General features: G+C 39.7%; 1 protein-coding gene across 1 annotated transcript in view; it reads right to left on the bottom strand.

The window, feature by feature from the left end:
* LOC121735695 overlaps nucleotides 1-20,462 on the bottom strand; it is a 31,439-nt gene that overhangs the window by 8,765 nt on the left and 2,212 nt on the right. The window contains exons 2-3 of the mRNA XM_042126596.1: nucleotides 11,620-11,778; nucleotides 11,042-11,087 (exon numbers count right to left, since the gene is read on the bottom strand). Of these exons, the coding sequence (XP_041982530.1) occupies nucleotides 11,042-11,087; nucleotides 11,620-11,676 (103 nt within the window). The 5' untranslated portion in view covers nucleotides 11,677-11,778. The remainder of the gene's footprint in view (nucleotides 1-11,041; nucleotides 11,088-11,619; nucleotides 11,779-20,462) is intronic.

Genomic DNA, 20,462 nt, shown 5'->3' on the forward strand with positions numbered 1-20,462 from the left:
CACTATCTACTACAATAACATAAGCCCGAAGCTTATGAGAGCTCCCGGCCGGTTCCGCCGTAACCGCTATGTCCCTCGGCCTTCTAAAGTATTGATCGAAATTGTATAGTGTAAAAGACAATTATAATCTACATTTAATGTCTTAGCTTCCAAACATGTTTATTTGGATAAGGGTTAATATTGTAAATTGTTAAAATCGCTTCGTAAATAAGCCATTATTTTTCGTAAAAAGTAAAGAACAAAAATGGCTATTGTGAGTTATCCCTAAGAAATAGACATATACCATCGCGGACTTTTTTGTTTACCTTATTAAGGTGTACAATACTGTAGTTCATTATTTTGATCTATCTCGTAGGGTTTAGCCAGCGTTTGCAATATAAACGCAAAAAAATGAATTTATTTACGACATAACATTAGAAACCTCTAAAATTATCAGTGTTTCTCTACCATATTATGCATATGTTATACATATAAACCTTCCTCTTGAAACACTCAATCTATTAAAAAAAACCGCATCAAAATCCGTTGAGTAGTTTTAAAGATCTAAGCATACATACACACATACATACAGACAGCGGAAAGCGACTTTGTTTTATACTATTTAGAGATAACAGAGAAAGGAAATGTTCATAATATGCTGAAGATTATGCTCAGGTATTTTTAATAATATAATTAAGTATCTTTTAAATTATGAGTTAATAAGACTCTAAAACGGTAAATTACAGCATCTCCATAGGGTAGTTGTCAAACACTTTAATTATATTGACATTTAATCATCTCTGAGTGCGGTCGTAAGTGTTGTTACTGGATAAAAATCATGTTCTAGTTTCGGGCATATTTTATTAGCAGGTTGCCTGCGAGGTAATATTTCGCGCGGCACACATCCCGTAATAATGTATTCAGGTTGTTATTGTTCGCTCCGGGAGCACCCCGGCCCCGTGCGCGGCGTGGAGCAGAGCACGACATATACACTATACAGGGTGTGCACGGTCGCCGGCGGGCGGCGGCGCGGCGGCAACACCCGCTATAATATTCATGCGCTACTTACGGCTGCTCCCAGAAACATTTACCGCTCACTTCACAATTACCTAGCAATTACGTGAACGTTAACAGATGCATTCTCTGACAGGTAATATTATAGTGTTTGCAATATTAATGCAGCAGTATAAACACTAGCAGCTTATGTGGTTGAAAATTGAAATACGGTAAAGGTTACAAAAATATACGCGTGTCTTTATCGCACCAAAAAATAGCCTTAGGATCTTAGCCTTGTCGACTTTACACGCATCGCGGGCTGGTGACCGAAGAGAGCCAAGTACTTATCAGGCGATCTACCAGCTTGTTTTCTCGTTTATGTTTGCTCATTAGACATGATCCTGTGTTGCCTTTACGTCCACGTCGCTTCGTCGGAAAAAACTTCACAAAGATAAGCCAATTAGTGGCTGCTACAAAAAATCACACTTGTACTATAACGAGGCACGGCACTGGCGCGTTGCTATACTGACATGTCGTAAAACGAGTACTGACTAGTAACAAAGTGGTTTGGAATATCACCAATTAGCATATCGCTATTAGCAAACGTCGAGGAGCGAGATCTGGTAGCAAGTGACACCGTAACGTTACAAGTCGGTTTAAACCTTCTACGGATAATAAAACTATTATTCGACCGCCTATAGTGCCCCCGCCGAGAAGAGTATATAATTATATTTTATTGTGGAAGTTTAAGGGAGATCGCAGACGACAGACTTTTTGTGCGATCGAGTCTGAGTCTCCCTAAACAACATTTCGTCGTTCTTTATTATTTATATTAATATTATGTTAACCTTACCAGTGCCTTCCCTGTTCACAGTTCACACACTCGCCTTAAGTCTTAACAACTTCGTACCTCGTTGACTAGCAAATATGGAATAGCAGTCCCATTCATACCAAAGCGGAGCTCTGACAGTACAAAATATAAATTACGTGAGTGACTTTTTAGTAATCCGTGGTTGAATTTACGAAATGATCATAATAGGCTAGGCCGCCCAAATATTAATTAAACTATAATAGCTACTGCTAAAGTTATCTGATGGAATTTATTTGTAAATAGTTGGGCTATTCGAGCTATCTTATCGCAGCTAAAAACAAAAGCTCTGGAAATGGATGCTGTATCTCGACGTGGTTCAATGATTTTGTACACGGCAGCTCGCAGTCGTAAAACCACAGAACAATAAGTAAAACAATCACTTACATTAAAATATAAAGTTTGTAGTAGTTCTCGATGTAATTCTCGACGTTAAACATTTAATACATTTAGAGAACTCCGTGCTAATGTTTATTTAGCAAAGCTCCTCAGTAAACAACTAGACAGTAATGCCGTAAGCCTAAATAATCTTCGGGGCTTAGGGGTTTACTGAGAAATTCCCTCTCAGATTTGTAATTATATTTCACTCGACGCGGATGGTCTCGGCCGCGTTATCGCAGCGACCGGTTTTGTTGTAGAGTTTAGATTATGACATATCGCCGATGACCAGTTTAACATACATTTCGTAGGGGTAAAATGATAAGCATCAAATATTCGTCGGCAATAAAGAGATCGGTATCTATTGTCGCCCCCGGCTGACAGAAATTGATTGAAAGTAAACAACAAAGGGTGCTATAATATAGACCGATCAAAGGTAGAGCTGTTATAGCACTCCCGTTGGAGTGAGAGCTTTCAAATTACTTATGTTTGAACTTATAATATATTTCAAAACGTGAGTGAAAGAATAAGGTAAGTAACATAATTAAATTTCCCGTTTTTTTGCTTAAATGGAGGCTTTAGGGCCGGAAAAATTATTTAAAATATAAAAAATATTAAGGATTATATATGTAGCCAGATACATTAGCTAGGTTATGTAGTAAATAACTTACAAGTTTTATTAAAATAATTAGGGAAAAAATGAGTTATTGTCCGTATATTACGAAATGTTACTTGTTCGATTCTTCCACTCACGTCTTCATTTAAGTTATAAGAACTGCACATAATATTACTAAATAGTTACAACGTATACTATTATAGTCCACAGTTGCTCTGTACTACACTGAACAGTCTACAGTTCTCCGCAGTTGTGAATAAGTAATCACGTCGGAGATAATCACTCCAGCGAGCACCGCCGTGATGCAACTGGGATCGAATATATTATGAAATTACTGAGAGTAGAGTACTAGGGGAAAGCCGTGCTTCGGCACGATTTTGTCTTAAGAGATACCGCCGCTTTGCAGGAGAAATAACTCTCGCAATGTGTTGCTGAGGCTGAGGGTACTAGAAGCCTGTGGGCGGGCTTGCGACTTGAAAACTCTAAACAGTGATTTATTATATTATGGTAGCGACTGGCGGCATCCTCTATCCTTAAGCGACCGCTCTCATCACGTTTGATTTATACGGAGTGGATGAATAAACATGGTGGTAGTTAGTGTCGTGTTTATGACCGACGTCCGAAGGCTCCCGACCCCCCGGGCGACCGTCACTCGGCGCGAGTGGACTATAAACCCCGTATTGAATAAACATTGTTGCCGAAGCGTATTGCCGGCTACTGTCGTCTATTGCCTGGTGTTCTACGGCCGGCCATCCCCGTTTACGACGCTCGTAAACGCGGTGACGGCGTGTCCGGTGCCGTGTCGCGCCGCCGCGCTTCCGCGAGACCTCACGCTGCCCTCCCCGGTGCAATCGATAGCATCGCCGGAGGAAGCTCGCGCATTTTAAAATATAATTTTTAAAGTGGAGCGCCCCACTCAAAGGGAATGCGAAATGAGTTTTTCGTCGAACATAAATTCTGCAGAACAAAAATTAAACAACTTTTATTGGCGAGCGATCTGCATAGTCGTAAAGTGATTTTTCAGACGAGTTAACGACGATACAATAAGAATTTATGATGTGGAACGTCGGCTGTGCTCGCCGCTCGGCGGCGGCCACTGGCGCCAGCGACTCGCTCGTTACAGTAACTGGCATGTCACCCGCCGCAGCCTGCGGGCTGTAACTTGTAAGTAATAACACTCGCGAGCTCTAAGGATTACTCGCGAGTTGGCGGCGCTTGGAAATTGCACCTTTCTTATTCCAGGAAGGAAATCACTGTGAATATACAATTTGAAAATTATGTTTTCTACAAAATTACAAGTCTCTACTTTTTAATTTGACGACTTTGGATTTCGTTGTATTTTGTAACCTGTGCCTGGTCTACTTTCGGATGCGTATTTATTTTCTGTCCGAATGATGCGGTGTGAGGTGTAAGCGGTCGACAAACATTTACTTATTTATTTACACGCCCGAGTTGCCCGGCTCACCGTGTCCCCGGTAGTTCGGACACACGGTGTGCCCGGCCCGGCCGAGTAAACAACGCAATGATCAAAGTTTCCGCCGCAATTCGCAACTAATAAGAACCCGAGCGGAGATAGGAGCCAATAGTACCCAACTTCGAGATAATAATATGTAGTTCCCTCTCGGCCAGTCGATGAAACCACCATCTTACTGGGCCCCTCCGATTGCGGCGATGGGCCGAGATTGTTTTTGTCCAAGTAATGGTTCAGCCGCGATCAAATGATAATTGATAACCCTTATTCTTATCATTTCGTCTACTCTTATTATCTTTATTGTCTTGTTAAGCTCTCGAGCGGAAATCAATAAGCACGGTTCAACAGGGAAATGAAATACTTACTTCCTGCTTTATTATTACACTACAGAACATATTCGCTACCGCAGGCAGACAGAGGTTAGAGAGAGGTTATTTCGGTAGGTTAACTGAAAGTAGTAAAAGCTATGAATCCTCGGCATAGTAATATACTTAAAAGCAGTCAGAGAGCTTAAACATTATTGACAGCAAACAAAAGCTCATAATCCATACGCGCGATTCCGCCTCGCCGCGCCGTCAAACCGAGACGCGTCATGTTGAAATTAAACTAAAACGTGCAATTTCACCGCACAATAGTCGACACGCATAATCATTAATTAATTATTTAATATTTGCATTAAGTTTTCGACACCTGCGTCGGACGAACGGACCGGTCGACAGCGACGGCGGCGGGAGAGGGATTCAGTCCAATTAGTACGGCAAATAATGTTACACGATGCACGCACGACGCTACACATGGCCGACCCCGGCGGAGAGCCCGCAGCGCGCTCGTTAGCGCACGAGGACGCCCGGCTGGCGCGCGGGTGGCGTGCGGCCGGCGTGCGGCGGCCCAGCGGGACGGGATTGATTGATAGCCGGCTCTCGATTAATGCGATTGACTACGTGGAATGTAGACTTTAACTAGAAATTATATCGCAGCAAAAATCATAAATGTTATCATACATTTTTACTGCTCATGAAAGCAGAAGCGCGTCACGATGATTCAGAGCCGGCGGGGCGTCGTATATTACAGTTTCCTGCTGTAAAGTATCTGCGCTGTGGACTGTTGTGGATGCTGAATTATAAATGTTACTACTGAAGTACCGCCGCAGTGGCATAATTTTTTATTTTAATGCTGACATTAGTCGCTGCGCTCAGCGCTACACACGGCCGTGGCGGTTGACAAACTGTTGCAACTGGCACAAGACGTGAATACAGTGTGGGTAGGATGATAATATATTAGCAGCTTGCGACACTATTGTCGTCTCTACGTAATACGTGTTATATGTAAACTAGTATGTGTCACATTTTAATTAGAGTATATTTCAATATACTCTAATTATTAACAAAAAATTAAAACCGACTTCCAAGGTAAAAACAATAATAACATCCTTATAATATGAACTAAAAAGTATTAAATATTTTTTCCTATCTAATAGTTGGTAATACTAATATATATTCTGTGCTAATAGTGCCTTTTTCCGAATTCAGCTAAACCTCAACTATTTCTGTACTTAATCTTCATCATTTTGAAGTCGGTACCAGATAGCTGAATCTTCAGTTTTCTGACAGAATATTTAAAACTTTTGGAACTGGCACCGACTTCAAAATTATGAAGATTGAGTACAGAAATAGTTGAGGTTCGGAAAAAGGCACTATTAGACAGGAAAAATTATTTAACACTTTTTAGTTCATATTATAAGGATGTAATTATTGTTTTTACCTTGGAAGTCGGTTTTAATTTTTTGTTAAAAATAATAATTTCACTCTTTTAGTTACCTAGTAAACCATCGCGTATATTTAATATTCTACGTATCTTTCTTATTACTATTTGTTAAGAGTCACACGTACTCACAATATATTAGGTACTTAAATAATTTTAAACAATACATTTAAAAAAAATCGAAGTGAACAGTAAACACGTGCTAGGTAATTTAACAATTATTGTATAAACTTGAATCCGATCTGTATTTGTATAGTAATAACAAACAAAATCGTGTTAATAAATAAAAATACATTAAAGTACGAAGTATTTTTTACTCATAAATATGATTGTGTTTCTTATTCCTATTACGATGTAGATTAGCTATGTCCAGTGTCCACACTGTGCACTTTCATCTTCAATTTTCCTCATCTTCTTTCATTCAACTTTCGTTTTGGCGCCGTCGACGTTGTCGCCAACATTGTAATTTTTATTCAGTTGAAGTGTCTGTTGACAGCTTATTGTAACATGTGCGACGAGAACATTTTACATTTTGTAATGTAAAATGTGTGCCTTGCTCTGGAGTTAAGGTTGAATTTGTTACTTACGTTCAATTTTATGGTACATAAGTCGCTTAGAACTTGAAATATTTATTTTACATTAATTTTTTATTAAAGTCGCTATGAAAAATACCAAATAAATAAGGATAACTGATGATATAATTATGGTGTTGTGGGGGCATATTGTATCCGTATACATTATACAACCATGTGAGTTGTGACTTGTGACATTGGTGACCCTGACTTGGTAATGATGATGATGATGAATGTAATTTGCATAGTAGCATATTATGCTTTCAGTTCTTAAAACAGCGCCTAAACCCCCAAACTTGTATCTATAAGGAATCCGGAGTTCTCTTAGTATCTTCGGAAGTCGGAACCATAGTATATCTTGGTGGTGGTGTATCTTGCGTTTTGGTAGCATATGCTTAGCATGCTTCTCATAAAACCAAAATCACCATATTATGTTTCCATATAAATTTTGAGGAGTTCCCTCGATTACTCATGGATCCCATCATCAGATCACCTTTTTTGTGAATATGGTACCAAATTGAAGTAAAACAAATTAAAAATTTTGAAAATCGGTTCACAAACGGCGGAGTAATCGTTGAATATACAAAAAAAATATATATAAATATCCACAGCCGAACACACCATCTCCTCCTCCCACATTTTTAACCGACTTCCAAAAAGTCGGTTAAAATGTGATTGCAGGACATGGTACAGATACTGTGGTTTCAAATCAAATTGAAACCTCAATTCGTACTGTCGCATGTCATGTTGCGTATTATGCAGTGTCACTGTTATTGTCAGATTTAACAGCGGATCAAAAGATACAGCGCGTAATGAGCTTATAACAATTAACGATAGCACGCCGACACGCTGTCTGTCGGACTCTTTGAATAGCTTTGTTTAATTTCGTGATGGTTAAATGATATGCTAACAAAAACTATATTATAATAGTATCTTGCGCGATGAAAATAAAATCGAATAGGTATCATATTTCTGTACAGAAATAAAAAATGATAAAAGTTTTGCAATGAAAAGTGCCTCTCGAGCCGCGGAGTCAGCGAGCGTGAGGCCGGCGCGTCTGCCGCCGTGCGCCACCCGCCGCGTACTCACTGTATGCCGCAATATACGCCGCGAATAATAACATTATGTCATTTGCAATTTATTTTTGTCTATATGGTTGCAATTACCTCACCTGCCCTGGCTTCCCTCGCTACCCCCCACACCGCGACAGGCGACCAACGAACGTAATTACCTCGTAATGAATTGGCGCGTTACCTGTTGTTTGTGTGTGACGTCGCGCGTGCGACGTGTCACAATACTGACAGGATTAAGCCCGCCATTGTTCCGCGCAAACTTCGAAGAGGAACGAGCAACGAGACAATTATTGTAACGGGAATGAATCGTTGTGATTTTATTTATAGGCGTACGCTATATATTATGTTACTGTAAAAGCTCGAAATGCAGTAAATCCTAAGATTTTCTAGTAAAACCTAAGATCTACCAATTCCTAATGGTAAATGTCCGAAAAGGTTTGCGATACGAATTTTTACCACCATGTAGTTGGTAAATCTTAGGATTTACGTTATAGCTTGACCGCTGTAAAGTCGACCCTGGTAGCATACTCGTAGCATACTAAATGTATGCTACGAGTATGCTAATAAAAGTTCGAGCGTTTACAGTAACATATACACCAAATAAATATTAATATCTCCCACAGCATAGCAAATACTGCTGAACAGGTACTTGTGCTAGAAAAAGTGTAATATTTAGTTAAAATAAAGGCTAAATTTTTGTCTAGATTTTCGTAGTAGAGGTATATAAGGTAAAACGAGGAAAATATTTCGGACAAGATTGTAGTAGGCATAACAAAACGTATGTTTTAGTCCCAGCATCGGCAGGCGTCTATCGTTACGATTGATTTGCCCCGGCCGTCCCCGCGTGTCCCCGGGGAATCCCGCGCGTACCGATGACCCCCGACCCCGGAGCCCTCATTCCGGTAACAAAGCGCCGGCGGGCGGCGAGTGCAGCCCCGAGCCCCGACCTTGACTGAGGGATGACGCGACATCGCTCATGCGACACTCGCATGGGGCGATTTGTTAATTAGTTACATCTGTGACATATAAGGGTGGTGTCATAACTCACAAAGGGCGATAGAAAAGGTAATTGCGTAATAGAAAGATAAAACATTACGATAGTAAAAAGTTCAAATAAAGCCAGATTAAGTATTGTTTAATATAAGAACGTCGAAACTTCGATGCATTTGATTGTGTTTCCAAGTGTCCTCGTGAGAGTTAATATAAGGTGGTACTGTCTGGGGCGTGAAGTGCAACCAGGTACGAACCCCTCGCCCCGGATATCGAGAGCCCACTCACAGCCCCATCGCGGGCACCGGCGCTACACAGCGTTCGGGGTTTTCTTGAATTCTACGAGAGTGAGCCTTATGTCGTCGGCAAAAAAGTCCTGCCAGGGATAAAATCACAGAGCTGGAGGTGCAGTTGAGAAAACAATTTCATTAGTTGTTTCGCGAGCTGCGGCCGGGGGCGAGCGTGATCATTAAATAAAATCCATTCATGATTGCGACGAGCACAATATGCAATATGCATACAACTTGTTATTAATCTCTTCACCAATATTTGTCTCTCAATTCAAATTTAACAGCAGTAACGACAGTGAATATCCTGTTATATTGTACCAAATGTATTATTTTCATTAAATTACCCACATACGGTGTGGCAGGGCCATACTTCGCCCCAATATACAGTGATCAGTATGAAATATTAAAGTGACAAGCACCTGAGTCAGAGTAACCGTGTCAGTCCAGGTTTAAAACGTCAATTCAAGCTTTTATCCTATAAAGACTTAGGAGCGAACATTTAAAAAACAGCAACCAACTTAATACATAGGTTTCAGGCTTAGGCAGGTTTACTGGACAGTGGGCACTCAATCGCGTGTAAATTACAGCCAGCACGGCCGCGCTAACTACATGTCGACAATACGGGGACTGGGGGCTACTGGGAGCAGCAGAGGAGCACTCACATATTTTAAAACGTTCAGGTACATAAAACTATCGTTCTCTACAATCTAAAATATACGATGTCGCCAAAAATAATCCGTCGTAATCCTACTTAAGAAGTGGGAATAGTGATACCTGATAAGCGATAACTGATAAGTGATAACATTTCGTATTCGTGTGGTCGTCAATCTACATTTAAAGTTTTTGCAATGTAATATGGTAAATAAGTAGTTTTGCAATGTAGTGAATTTGATTTGCTGTCCATAGTTTAAACAGAGGCATATTATATACATTGTGGGTGTATAAAATATTGAGTGGATCAGATGGTATCACGCACGGCCGAGCATAATGCGCTGCACGGTGCGTATTAATGACATCGAGAGTCGCGACCGCCGCCCGAACGCCCCGCCCGGCGTAGCGCGGCGGCACGATGCTACATCACTACATGACGCGCCACGACGCGGCACGACGCAACTCGGACACTCGACACTCGCATCTGACGAGCTAACACCGCGTCGCGCGTCGCCACGATCGACAATTCATGCGCTACATTCAAATTAATCGGGGCTCGGGACGATCCGCTTTACATTTTAACATTATGCACAATTGAGTTTCGCTCCGAATTGTTTCGCATTAACGACTTTAAAAAGTCAATGGACGTTAAATCAAATTCCAGCGAACAGATAACTCCGCCCCGCCGCCGCCCCGCCGATACAACAGAGTACAGGCGGGCTTAGCTCTTTTATTTTACACCGTGTTTGTATTTTTAAGGGACTAAGCACTCTAGGAACGCGCTACGTTCTATTTAACATCTCTGAGACTCTCAAAGGAAAGTTATCGGAAAAGTCCATATACAAAATATTTTGCCGGTTCTTTGGGCTCGCATTATTGAATATCTTTACCGAAGGGTAAACTACATCAACACAACGGAGGCAAATATTGAGACGAGCTGTTTTATTGCGATAAAGCTGACGAAACGTATTGCGTACTGTATATTGTGTATAAGTATGTGATATTTAAACGTAAAGTTTTGTCGATACAGATAAATATTCAGCTATTAAACTATAGAATTTGTAGTAGTAACTAGTAGTCTATACTACACTTCAGAAGTTTTCACGCTTTACTGTGACGTCGTACGCGTGTGAAGATAGGTCAATGAAAATTTGTCCCTGAGTTTAGTTACTTTTAAGTAATAATATGTTGCACTATGTTATGTATTATGTGTTATTTACAATCAGAAAAGTTAATTCATGGACAGATGGTGGACCTCCTTAATTTAGTCACGTCATTTCAAACCCAGTCGACACATCACAACTGACATTGAATTCAATCAAAACCCGATCAAATGACGTGAGTCCGCCATCGGCCTATGAATCAACTTATCTGATGCTACATCGTACATGCTCACCTGCGACTGGGGACAGCTTTCGCATGACGCACCACCGCGACTTCCACTGCAACAACAAACAACATTCAACACCTGCCGTAACTCGGAAGTAGAACTGTTAACACTGATAATGCTATCAGATAACGACCTCACAAGTCACATGTTGATCTTGACTCTTGAGTTAATATGTTAGGACGGATTTGCGTTTTTTATTGTACGCCTCGAATCCAAGGTAAATATGTACGTAGCGATTAAATATTAACTTAGTCTCAAACACAGAGTCCGTATGTAGCCCGCTGACGTACGAATGTGTGTACGAATGTAAAACAAACGTTTAACTAAAACGTTTCGTCTTAAAAAAACACAAACGGCGTCATCTTTGTCTTTCTTGAAGAACTTTACAATTAATAGGGTAGTGGGTAGTGGGTACACAGGACAGAAGATCTGTCGTATTTGCATAATATTGTTTCCTACCATAATGTAAAGTTCAGGCAGAACCAATATTGAATAAAAATAGTACAAAATATAAATTTTGAAACACGCAAAGTTCGTTGACCTTAAATTGTGTAGCGACTAGTCAGTTAATGCTTGATGCCCACCTTCTTCCCGTCGCGGAACTTGACGGTGCCCTCGATGATGGTGTTGTCGTCGGCCATGCTGGCGGGGGCCGCCGCTACCGCCGCATCGCAGCACCGCGCCGCTCCTTACCCGCGCGACATGCCCACCGCACCGCGCACTACCGCCACATGGCGCAGCACCTGACGACAATGGAGAGATTCTCAGTTTTAACATTCATTATACGTTTAACCGTTGATTCGTAATAATAATGTACGAGCACAAGATACAAATATCTAGAGATACAAATTACAATAATGAGTGCGAGTGGCAAATTAAACTGCACAATAAAACAGAGACAAAGTTCACATCAGTAATTTCGTTCCGGCTTGACGGGTTATTGTTATGATACAAAGAGTCGCGAGCAGATTCCCAGTGTACCGTGTACCGACAAAATTGAAGGGAACGCTCCGAGTTCGGATCCAATTAAAATTCGCAGCAGCACGGAACAAGTCAATTACCATCCGGCGCTGGCGGCGAGCGCGACCGAGCACTGAGCAGCGCTGCGGGGAGACGCGGATAATTCGCGTAATAAATAAACAAAAGACAGCTTACATTCGCGGAGCAATTTGTTTGTTTCCCTTCTGTCGAGGACCGCGATCGAGTACGTCGTTAGCACCGCGCCGAGACGGGGTTCAACACGGGGGTCGTCACCGCTTAGTGCTTACTGCTGTTGCTGGCTAACAACCAGTTGTTTACAATTTCGCTCTTAGGTTGTGAATAGTTTTTGTTATTATATTTCTTTAACCCCCAAGTTTAAGGCAAGCTTAACTTAAGTTGATCCAGACCGAGATTCGAGAATGCTTCGTTAAATTTGAGTAAGCAGGGTACGAGCATGAACGACGAGGTATCTGATAAAGTAGCAAAAGTTTCATCTCGTATTCACTATGTAATAATGATGGAATTAATTACCGTAATGCATCATATTATCCCCGCAGCCGGGAGCGTGGGGACCGCGCGGGTAAACTTCACCCTACACTGTAAACCTAAAACCAGCGCTGCCGGGGTTCTCTGCGCTTAGGTTACTATGGTACTAGTTACTAAATATAATACTGACTACAACATTATTAAGCATGCAACATTCTTATTCGAGCACAAACAAAAAGGTAGAGCTATTTTGCGTGTGCTAAATTCTTAATCCGATATTCGCATTGGCATCCTTCATTTGCACGACTGTCAAATTGGTGATTTTTATTGTGAATTGTGATCGAGTATGGGGCGGCGGGCGGCGTCACCGACGGCCGGTCTCTCGCATTAACCAAATCCTCACATAAAGCGCTTAGCCCGCTCCGCCTCGCACGGGACAGTGAGCTCTGCTGCGCGGACGGAGGGGCGGTAGTCGGCTGGCGCGGCGCCGGGCTCAATTACCCGGCATCTTGTTGCCCGCACTCCGCACAGGATATTGTTTCCGCGTCCGTGCGCGCCGCAGCTCGCCGCCGGCCGCAGCCCGCACGGCGACAGACGCTTCATACAGACAGGAACAGTCGCTAAGTATGGTGTTTATGAAAAGCTCTAACTTTACTAAACCTTAAATGACTAAAGCAGCAAAACGCCTTAAATCAATGGTTTATTGTTGGTGAGCAAAGGAATTGAACAATATCATAATGTTTCCCAGTAGTTACGAAACTCTAATTATGTGTAGATGCCCTTTTAACGGCAGATTTGATAAGCTCTTATTTTTAAACACTAAACATAAAATCAGCTGATCTTGTAGAGCCGTTAAGCTGATAATATCTGATATATTTATTATATCAGGTGACCAACGAGCGACACCTAGCGCGGTGACCATGACGACGTCAAAAGTCAACAACTGTCAGAACTCAGATTATAATGAGTGGTTGCCACCAGCGCGCAGTCGGGTGCCCACTTGCCCAGTCACCAGTGCCACTTTTAAATCTTAATTTGGTATAATAATTAGGTGACAATATACACCATGTTCGTTAATGATAAGTGATAACAATCACCGAAATTATTATTAGTAAACACCCAGAAAACTTAAACTTGATTTAAAAAATTTCTTTTAGCGCTGCTAGTGTCACAAATCACAATGAACTCTACATGAGGGACACTTACACTAAAACCAAATATTATTATCATTTATCACATATTTTATTTATGTTGCACCCATAACGAAGTTGTTAAATAATACTGCGCACAGTAAAAATATTGCAGTTTCTTGATAAGTTTAAGTTCTGCAAGTAATTAACGAGCAGCGGACTCACCTCATAGTCGGTGGTCGGCGGAGTCATTAGTCAGGATAAACTTTAGCTATATTATCCTCCAGCTCTCATAACTTCTAAAGTTTTAACTTACTGTAGGAACTAGGAACTAGGTAACCTGCATTATCCAGTACCCAGAAGTCAGTAATAAGTTTATTATTTACTATAGCTTGCAGTGTTTCGATATAATATTTAGGACAACAGACAATTAATAATGGTCATCCGGAAATCCGGACTAAAGGCACATAGACTACAAAATTACTACGTAATAAAATGTTTAGAATTATAAATTATTTAGTATGTCCAAAATAATACGAAAGCAACACGCTGCAAAATTACAGTTGACAAATAATCGAATACAGCTACACTTTTATTCACAAGCATTATATTCTAACAAAATTGCGAGTCGTACATAGCACCAGCTGATAAGTAAACAGTGAAAACGTAAGGACTAAGGACACCGAGAGCGGACCAGTGAGCTCATTCCCAGACTTGACCCGGTCACGTGACACGTCACAGCCGCGGCTTGTGAGCCGTGACTGCCGTGAGTAGTGATCCAGGACCGCTGACTGCTGAGGGCTCTACACTCTACAGGACTACAGGGCTCTACACCCGTAGCGAAGGGCAAGCATGTAGCTCAAGGTCTCGCATAACACTATAAGAGTTTTGTAGAGCTTGGCTTATAAATAGTAAGCTGTTATTCGCTGACGGGACAATTTTCTTATCTACTATCCATTCTAATATTATAAATTTTCTTTCTTTCTGTCTGCCTATAACCTGTTAACTCCAAAACGACTGAACCGACTTTGCCGAGTCGCAAATCGAATGCGATAATCGAGAATTCACTTGTCGCACGGGAACCGTACATTTTCCTGGAAAAACGTATGCTACGTCCTTTCCCGGGACGAAAGTACGGAAAATATTTCTCTAGATGCTTTGGGTCCCTGGAAAGGACATAGGATACCTTTTTATGCCGGAAAAAAGTGCGGCTCCCGCGCAATAAACGAATTTTAGCGCAACGGAATTGCGGGCGTCATCTAGTAAGCAGGGACGGATTAACCCTTCAATTAAGCAATTGCCTAGGGCATCACGTCTGAGGGGGCACCGGAAAAGTAAAGTTCAAAGACTGATTTTAGTTGAAATACAGATAGGAAGGCTCAGAGGAGTCGCAGGCATGGATTGCCTAGGGCATCAAGTAGTAACTAGTAAGGTATAAAAAATGTAACTGATTTAAATAACGTATTGCTATAAGTTACTATGGCGATACTTAGTTAACTGTCGAATATTATCTAGAAAGATTAAGTGCAGTGCTACAGAAACAGAATCGAAATACTCAGTCAAGCGCGATGTCGTTTTTGCAATAAAAATGTATGTACTATCAGAGAAATTGATCTATAGGCAGTTGGTGTACCGACGTTATTTGGGTGTAAAAGTGCAGTCAGAGAGATATTGTATTTGACTTCGCCTAAAAACCTCACTCAAGACAAACTTAAATATTATAGGCTTCAGTTCGTTGTTCAGAGTTCATATTGAGAGAAGCAAAGATCTTAACTGCTGAATACGTATGGGCAATGGCCATGCACTTAAATATAAGTCACTTAAAATTAAGTTACAATATTGAACAATCTAACCTATGTAAATCAGCCTTATCGCTCACTATGCAATATTTTATAAGTGACACATGATTTATTTCTATTACTATCTGAACAAAGCACGAGTATAATAATATAGGTGGAAGGTACCAGAAGTCATCTTTAAATTTTCAAATTGTGATAAAAATATAACAGATCGTATTATCCAAACGATATCACCACACGAGTGGAATTTAAAACGCTCTCGACGTTAAAATATGTGGCGGCTGACGGCTGCCAAATAAAAGTAAGCCAATCGTCTGCGACGTCGACCGCAGCTAAAGTTCAGGAGACAAACGCACCCCTTGCGGTTGGTATTCCAAACATTAAGTGTCTCTCACGAGTCACAGTATCATAGTTTTACAGTGCACAGTGCACACATGAGTCACAGCCGGCTGGCACGGCGCGGCGGCGGCGCTGCCAAATGCCTCGTCCTGCCTCCTGCTGAATCCTGGCACCGCTCACTTCCAATGTCATCTGTCAATCACTTATTACAGACAGCACGATGCAGCTAACTACAGTGTGCGCTGAGCGTAGAAATAAAATAGAATGAGTTAGTTTTCAGCGTTGAAATCTTATACATGAAAATTTCGTATCATAGTGTTAGTTACCGAGCTCATTTAAGAATGCACCTGACCCTAACTTGACTACATACTTAAACCTAGATCTCAAAATCTGTAAGGTCTAGAAAACTGTTTTTTTACACAAGTAACTTCAGTTCATGAAGATTAAATGCTCAAGACGAAAACACGACTGCTGAAAAAATGCTCGATAGTTTCTTTTTTAACCGAATTCCAAAAAACGAAGAGGTTATATGTTCGGTTGTGGATATTTTTTTTAAGTACAAAAAACGTTGTTTTAGACACATTTTTGCTTGGATCTTTGAAGTTTGCTGTCTTTTCTTTAATATTTTTTAATAGCTAAAACGTATTGATACAACCAAAATTTGCTCAAAATACTTTTTTTATAATCATTATAATTCGTCTTTTATTCATAGTAAGACTAACTTCTTGGCGATGATTCCGCGTCGTCCTTTTTCACCTGGCATCTGAAAGACGGGCGTGGGTGTGAAGAGAGAAGGACGATGGTTGATTTTTTGGGTCAGTAGCCCTCTTAAAACAGCTGGACCAATATTTGTCTTGAAATTTTGCTTCATCATCCTGTAGGTCTAAATATTAATTGATATCCTTTTTTCACAGTAATAATATACACTTTTCATGCATTTTTTCCACTCATATTTGTAGAAGTACAGAGAAGGTTTTAAAGTGACACGAAGTTCACCGGGACAGCTAGTAATTATATACATAAAGCCCGACCAACAAAATAAAAAACCTCGCCATATTGCGGAAATCTATTGGAACTAATTTCTTCAACTGGCAACAATCTTTATGAGATGTCATAATTGTCATCTGTCAAAGTGTGTTCTCGATTATGCGTGATAAATTTCTTGGCCAAGTGCGTTATTTAAGCGTTAAAATGCCGAAAACTATTAAAAACCAGCTATAAAAAGTTATTTCTAATATGAATAATTACTTGTCGGAAAGAAGGTCTGAAGGGATCGACTTCATTTCTTTAAATAACATCACGGACTATGTTGTCAACATGACTGGTAAGGTACCTCATATAGTGTGCACAATTTGAATTGGCTAGTTTATGAGTAATTTAATTTAAAAGTTCTTTTTTTAGGTGTATATTGATTGTCTGTTATGAAAATATGAAGAGAAGATCAGACCTCAGTTTTATTTTCTACACCTAAGAATAATGAAAGAAATAATGAGTCAGAGATGAGATATTATGACATTGAACAACTATAATCTGAAGAACATGAAGTATTTTAATATGAATCTGTTGAATATTTATATTTTGAGTTTGATGAATAACTTAAATAAAAGCTAATAATGAAATTATAAAAATGTATTTTTAAACTGCCTAATGCCTATAGTTTTACTAATAAGGGAGTTTATATTGTGATACTTTAAAACTATACATAAATAAAATTATTTCTGCAATAGTCTATATTAAAATAATTAGTCTATATTATTAAATTAAACACTAGCTAAAAATTGTACACTAGCCAATTCGTAAGTGTATGACTGTACTAGATGTTGCCATAATCATAGTTCATTTAGCGCCCTCAGCGCAGGTTTTTTATTTTTCTGGTCAGGCTTTATAAAAGAAAGTGGTGTTTATCCCGGAAAATGTACAGTTCCTGCACAATAAACTATGATTTTCGCCTAAACTATTTAATCTATTTTGATGAAATTTGGCATGGAGATATAATATACTAATTTTAAGCACGGTTAAATCGTTAAGACAGGACAACGTCTGCCGGGTCAGCTAGTATTATTCTAATGTTAAATATCACCTATAATAATATATTTTACGTATATTTTATAATGTATCGTAGGAAATGACCGACTTCATTTATATGACCAAAAAATACCTAGTACAAGACATTGATCCATCGCTGCAAATCTAACGACGCGATGGGTCAATATCAGTCAAATTGATTTCAACATGCTACGCGACTGTACCAGCATATCTATTGTGTCTGTACTTTGGTCGTGGTAATATTCACAGACAAAGATTATGCGATTACACCGTAGCTGTACAAAGTACGGGCTAGTGATTCTACGTCACAGTTATAGCCCTGAGCTATCTACGTGAGACACCCGCTGCAGGCGCGCAGACAATTCGATTGCCCCTTGTCCCTACTATGTACATATGTAGGTTAAAGCAACGATATCTAAGCATTAAGAAATCTTTTACTTACATCTACTTAACTTTGATTTTACTACGTAGTAGGCTCTCTACGTTCTCATGAAACAACATTTTCCCACAAAACTGTTGACTATAGACTAGGTATCTACAGTTATTTGTTTGAGGACAGTATAGTAGACAAACATCATACACTAGCTGTGCCCGCGACTTCATTCGCGAGGAGCTGTTATTATGGACATCATATTTGTTTTGGCGAACAACTTCGTCAGCTTTATTATAGCTGTTACCCACGACTTCGTCTGCGTCTATTTCATTAATGCATTCATTTTGACCAAATTTGATTCTTAGACCATATAAAAACGATTATTGGTGAGTTAATCTTAAAAGATAGACAATAATATTATGTACTATCATGGACATTTTTTAAAATCATTTAAAGAGGAATAATTCTTCCATACATATTTTTGGGTATCTTGGACCGTTTTTACAGCGCACGCAACGGAAGCTCTCGAAGATGAATAATTTTTCCCGCTTTTTTCCACATTTTCCTCTGTTTCTTCGTTCCTGAAAGTCACAGTGTGATGTTATAGCCTATAGCCTTCCTCGATAAATGGGCTATCTAACACTGAAATATTTTTTCAAATCGGACCAGTAGTTCCTGAGATTAGCGCGTTCAAACAAACAAACTCTTCAGCTTTATAATATTAGTCAGTAGTAGAATGTTACTATAACTAATGTCACCACATCAAAATTGGCAATGTTAATACAATAATTAAGGCTATCACTTCATTTCCAGTGTATTGAACAAGTAATATTATTTTACTTGACTTTTAAAAACTTTTAAATTAATTTAGAGAGAAGCCTATTTAAAATTTATGTAAGGTCCTATCTCCATAATAGTTATTATTAACTGTACCTGATGAATTTACTTACAAGCAGTTACTGAACTAGACGTGACAATATGACGTAAACTGTAGGACAAGTAACAAATTCGTTCGTATTTTTTTAACCATCATGGTTAAAAAAATATAGGAATTTTTGCAATAAGTATCAAAATAAGTATATACTGGTACGATATTTTTAACAGTTTTCTATAGTTTCTTGCTTGGTTTTCTAAGATTTTAAGAAATCTAATCTGTCTATTGTGTTCAAGTTACTTTTAAAGGATAAGGCCATACCTAAATTACTGATTCAACTAGTGATAGTTAAATTATAATATTTTACAGGAACTCTTATCTCAGTTAGAGGGGTGACAAAATTTACTTAGCTGCTCTTAATTTATCACAGATAATAATATAATTGGAACAAAGTTTCATATTACGTAGAGACCAGGTAAATTTTATAAATTTTCACTTGTTATAACTCCTGGGTTAACGATTATAAATATTATTATAATAATTTAGTCTTCACGAAGGAAATTAGGAGACGCTAGATGACTCCCGCAACTCCATTGCGCCAAAATTCGTTTATTGCGCGGCAACCGTACCTTTTTCCAGGATGAAAAGCATCCCATGTCCTTCTCTGGGACTAAAGGTACCTCCATACCAAACAGAAAAATCGGTTCAGCGGCTTGGACGTGAAGAGGTAACCGATAGACAGACAGAAAGACACACTTTCGCATTTATAAAATATATTAGTATGTGTGTCTAGATTCTAGACTCTAAACATTAGACAATTATATCTTACATACAAGTTACAACCAGCAACTATACGACTCTATTGTAGGATCGTTTTCAAGAATAAGTTTCACCGAGTTCGTACACACGAGTACACGAGGTGCTCGACGGAGCCCCGGGCCGGGGCCGCAACCCGGGGCCTCAGCCCGGGGCCGCAGCCCAGGGCCCGGACTAACTTCTAACAGCTAGTTACTGCACAAACCCAACTTTTACCTCGCAGTACCTGCTCTACGCATACATTAAGCATCGCGCGCGATGGTATACATAATTATATTACTACTACTAGTTTCTAGTATTATAATGATTTTATAGTACTGACTACTGGTTTGTTATACACCTACAATGCACAAACTTACATGCAAAGTATTTATATTGTAAATAATTCGTTAGTTCTAGCAATTTTACATTATTACATGTGGAGTATGGACAATGTGGAGTATATTCTAGACTCAATTAAGAAACTGTTAAGTTTGTTTGGCCTTGAAATGAAACTCGCTCAACACAGAGACGTCGTCGCACGCGCGTATTACTCGCTCGTAATACGCGCGTGCGACGTGATTCTGCATTGTTTTCCCAACGA

This window comes from Aricia agestis, chromosome 17 (genome assembly GCF_905147365.1).
Source record: "Aricia agestis chromosome 17, ilAriAges1.1, whole genome shotgun sequence".
NCBI classification, from domain to species: Eukaryota; Metazoa; Arthropoda; class Insecta; order Lepidoptera; family Lycaenidae; genus Aricia; species Aricia agestis.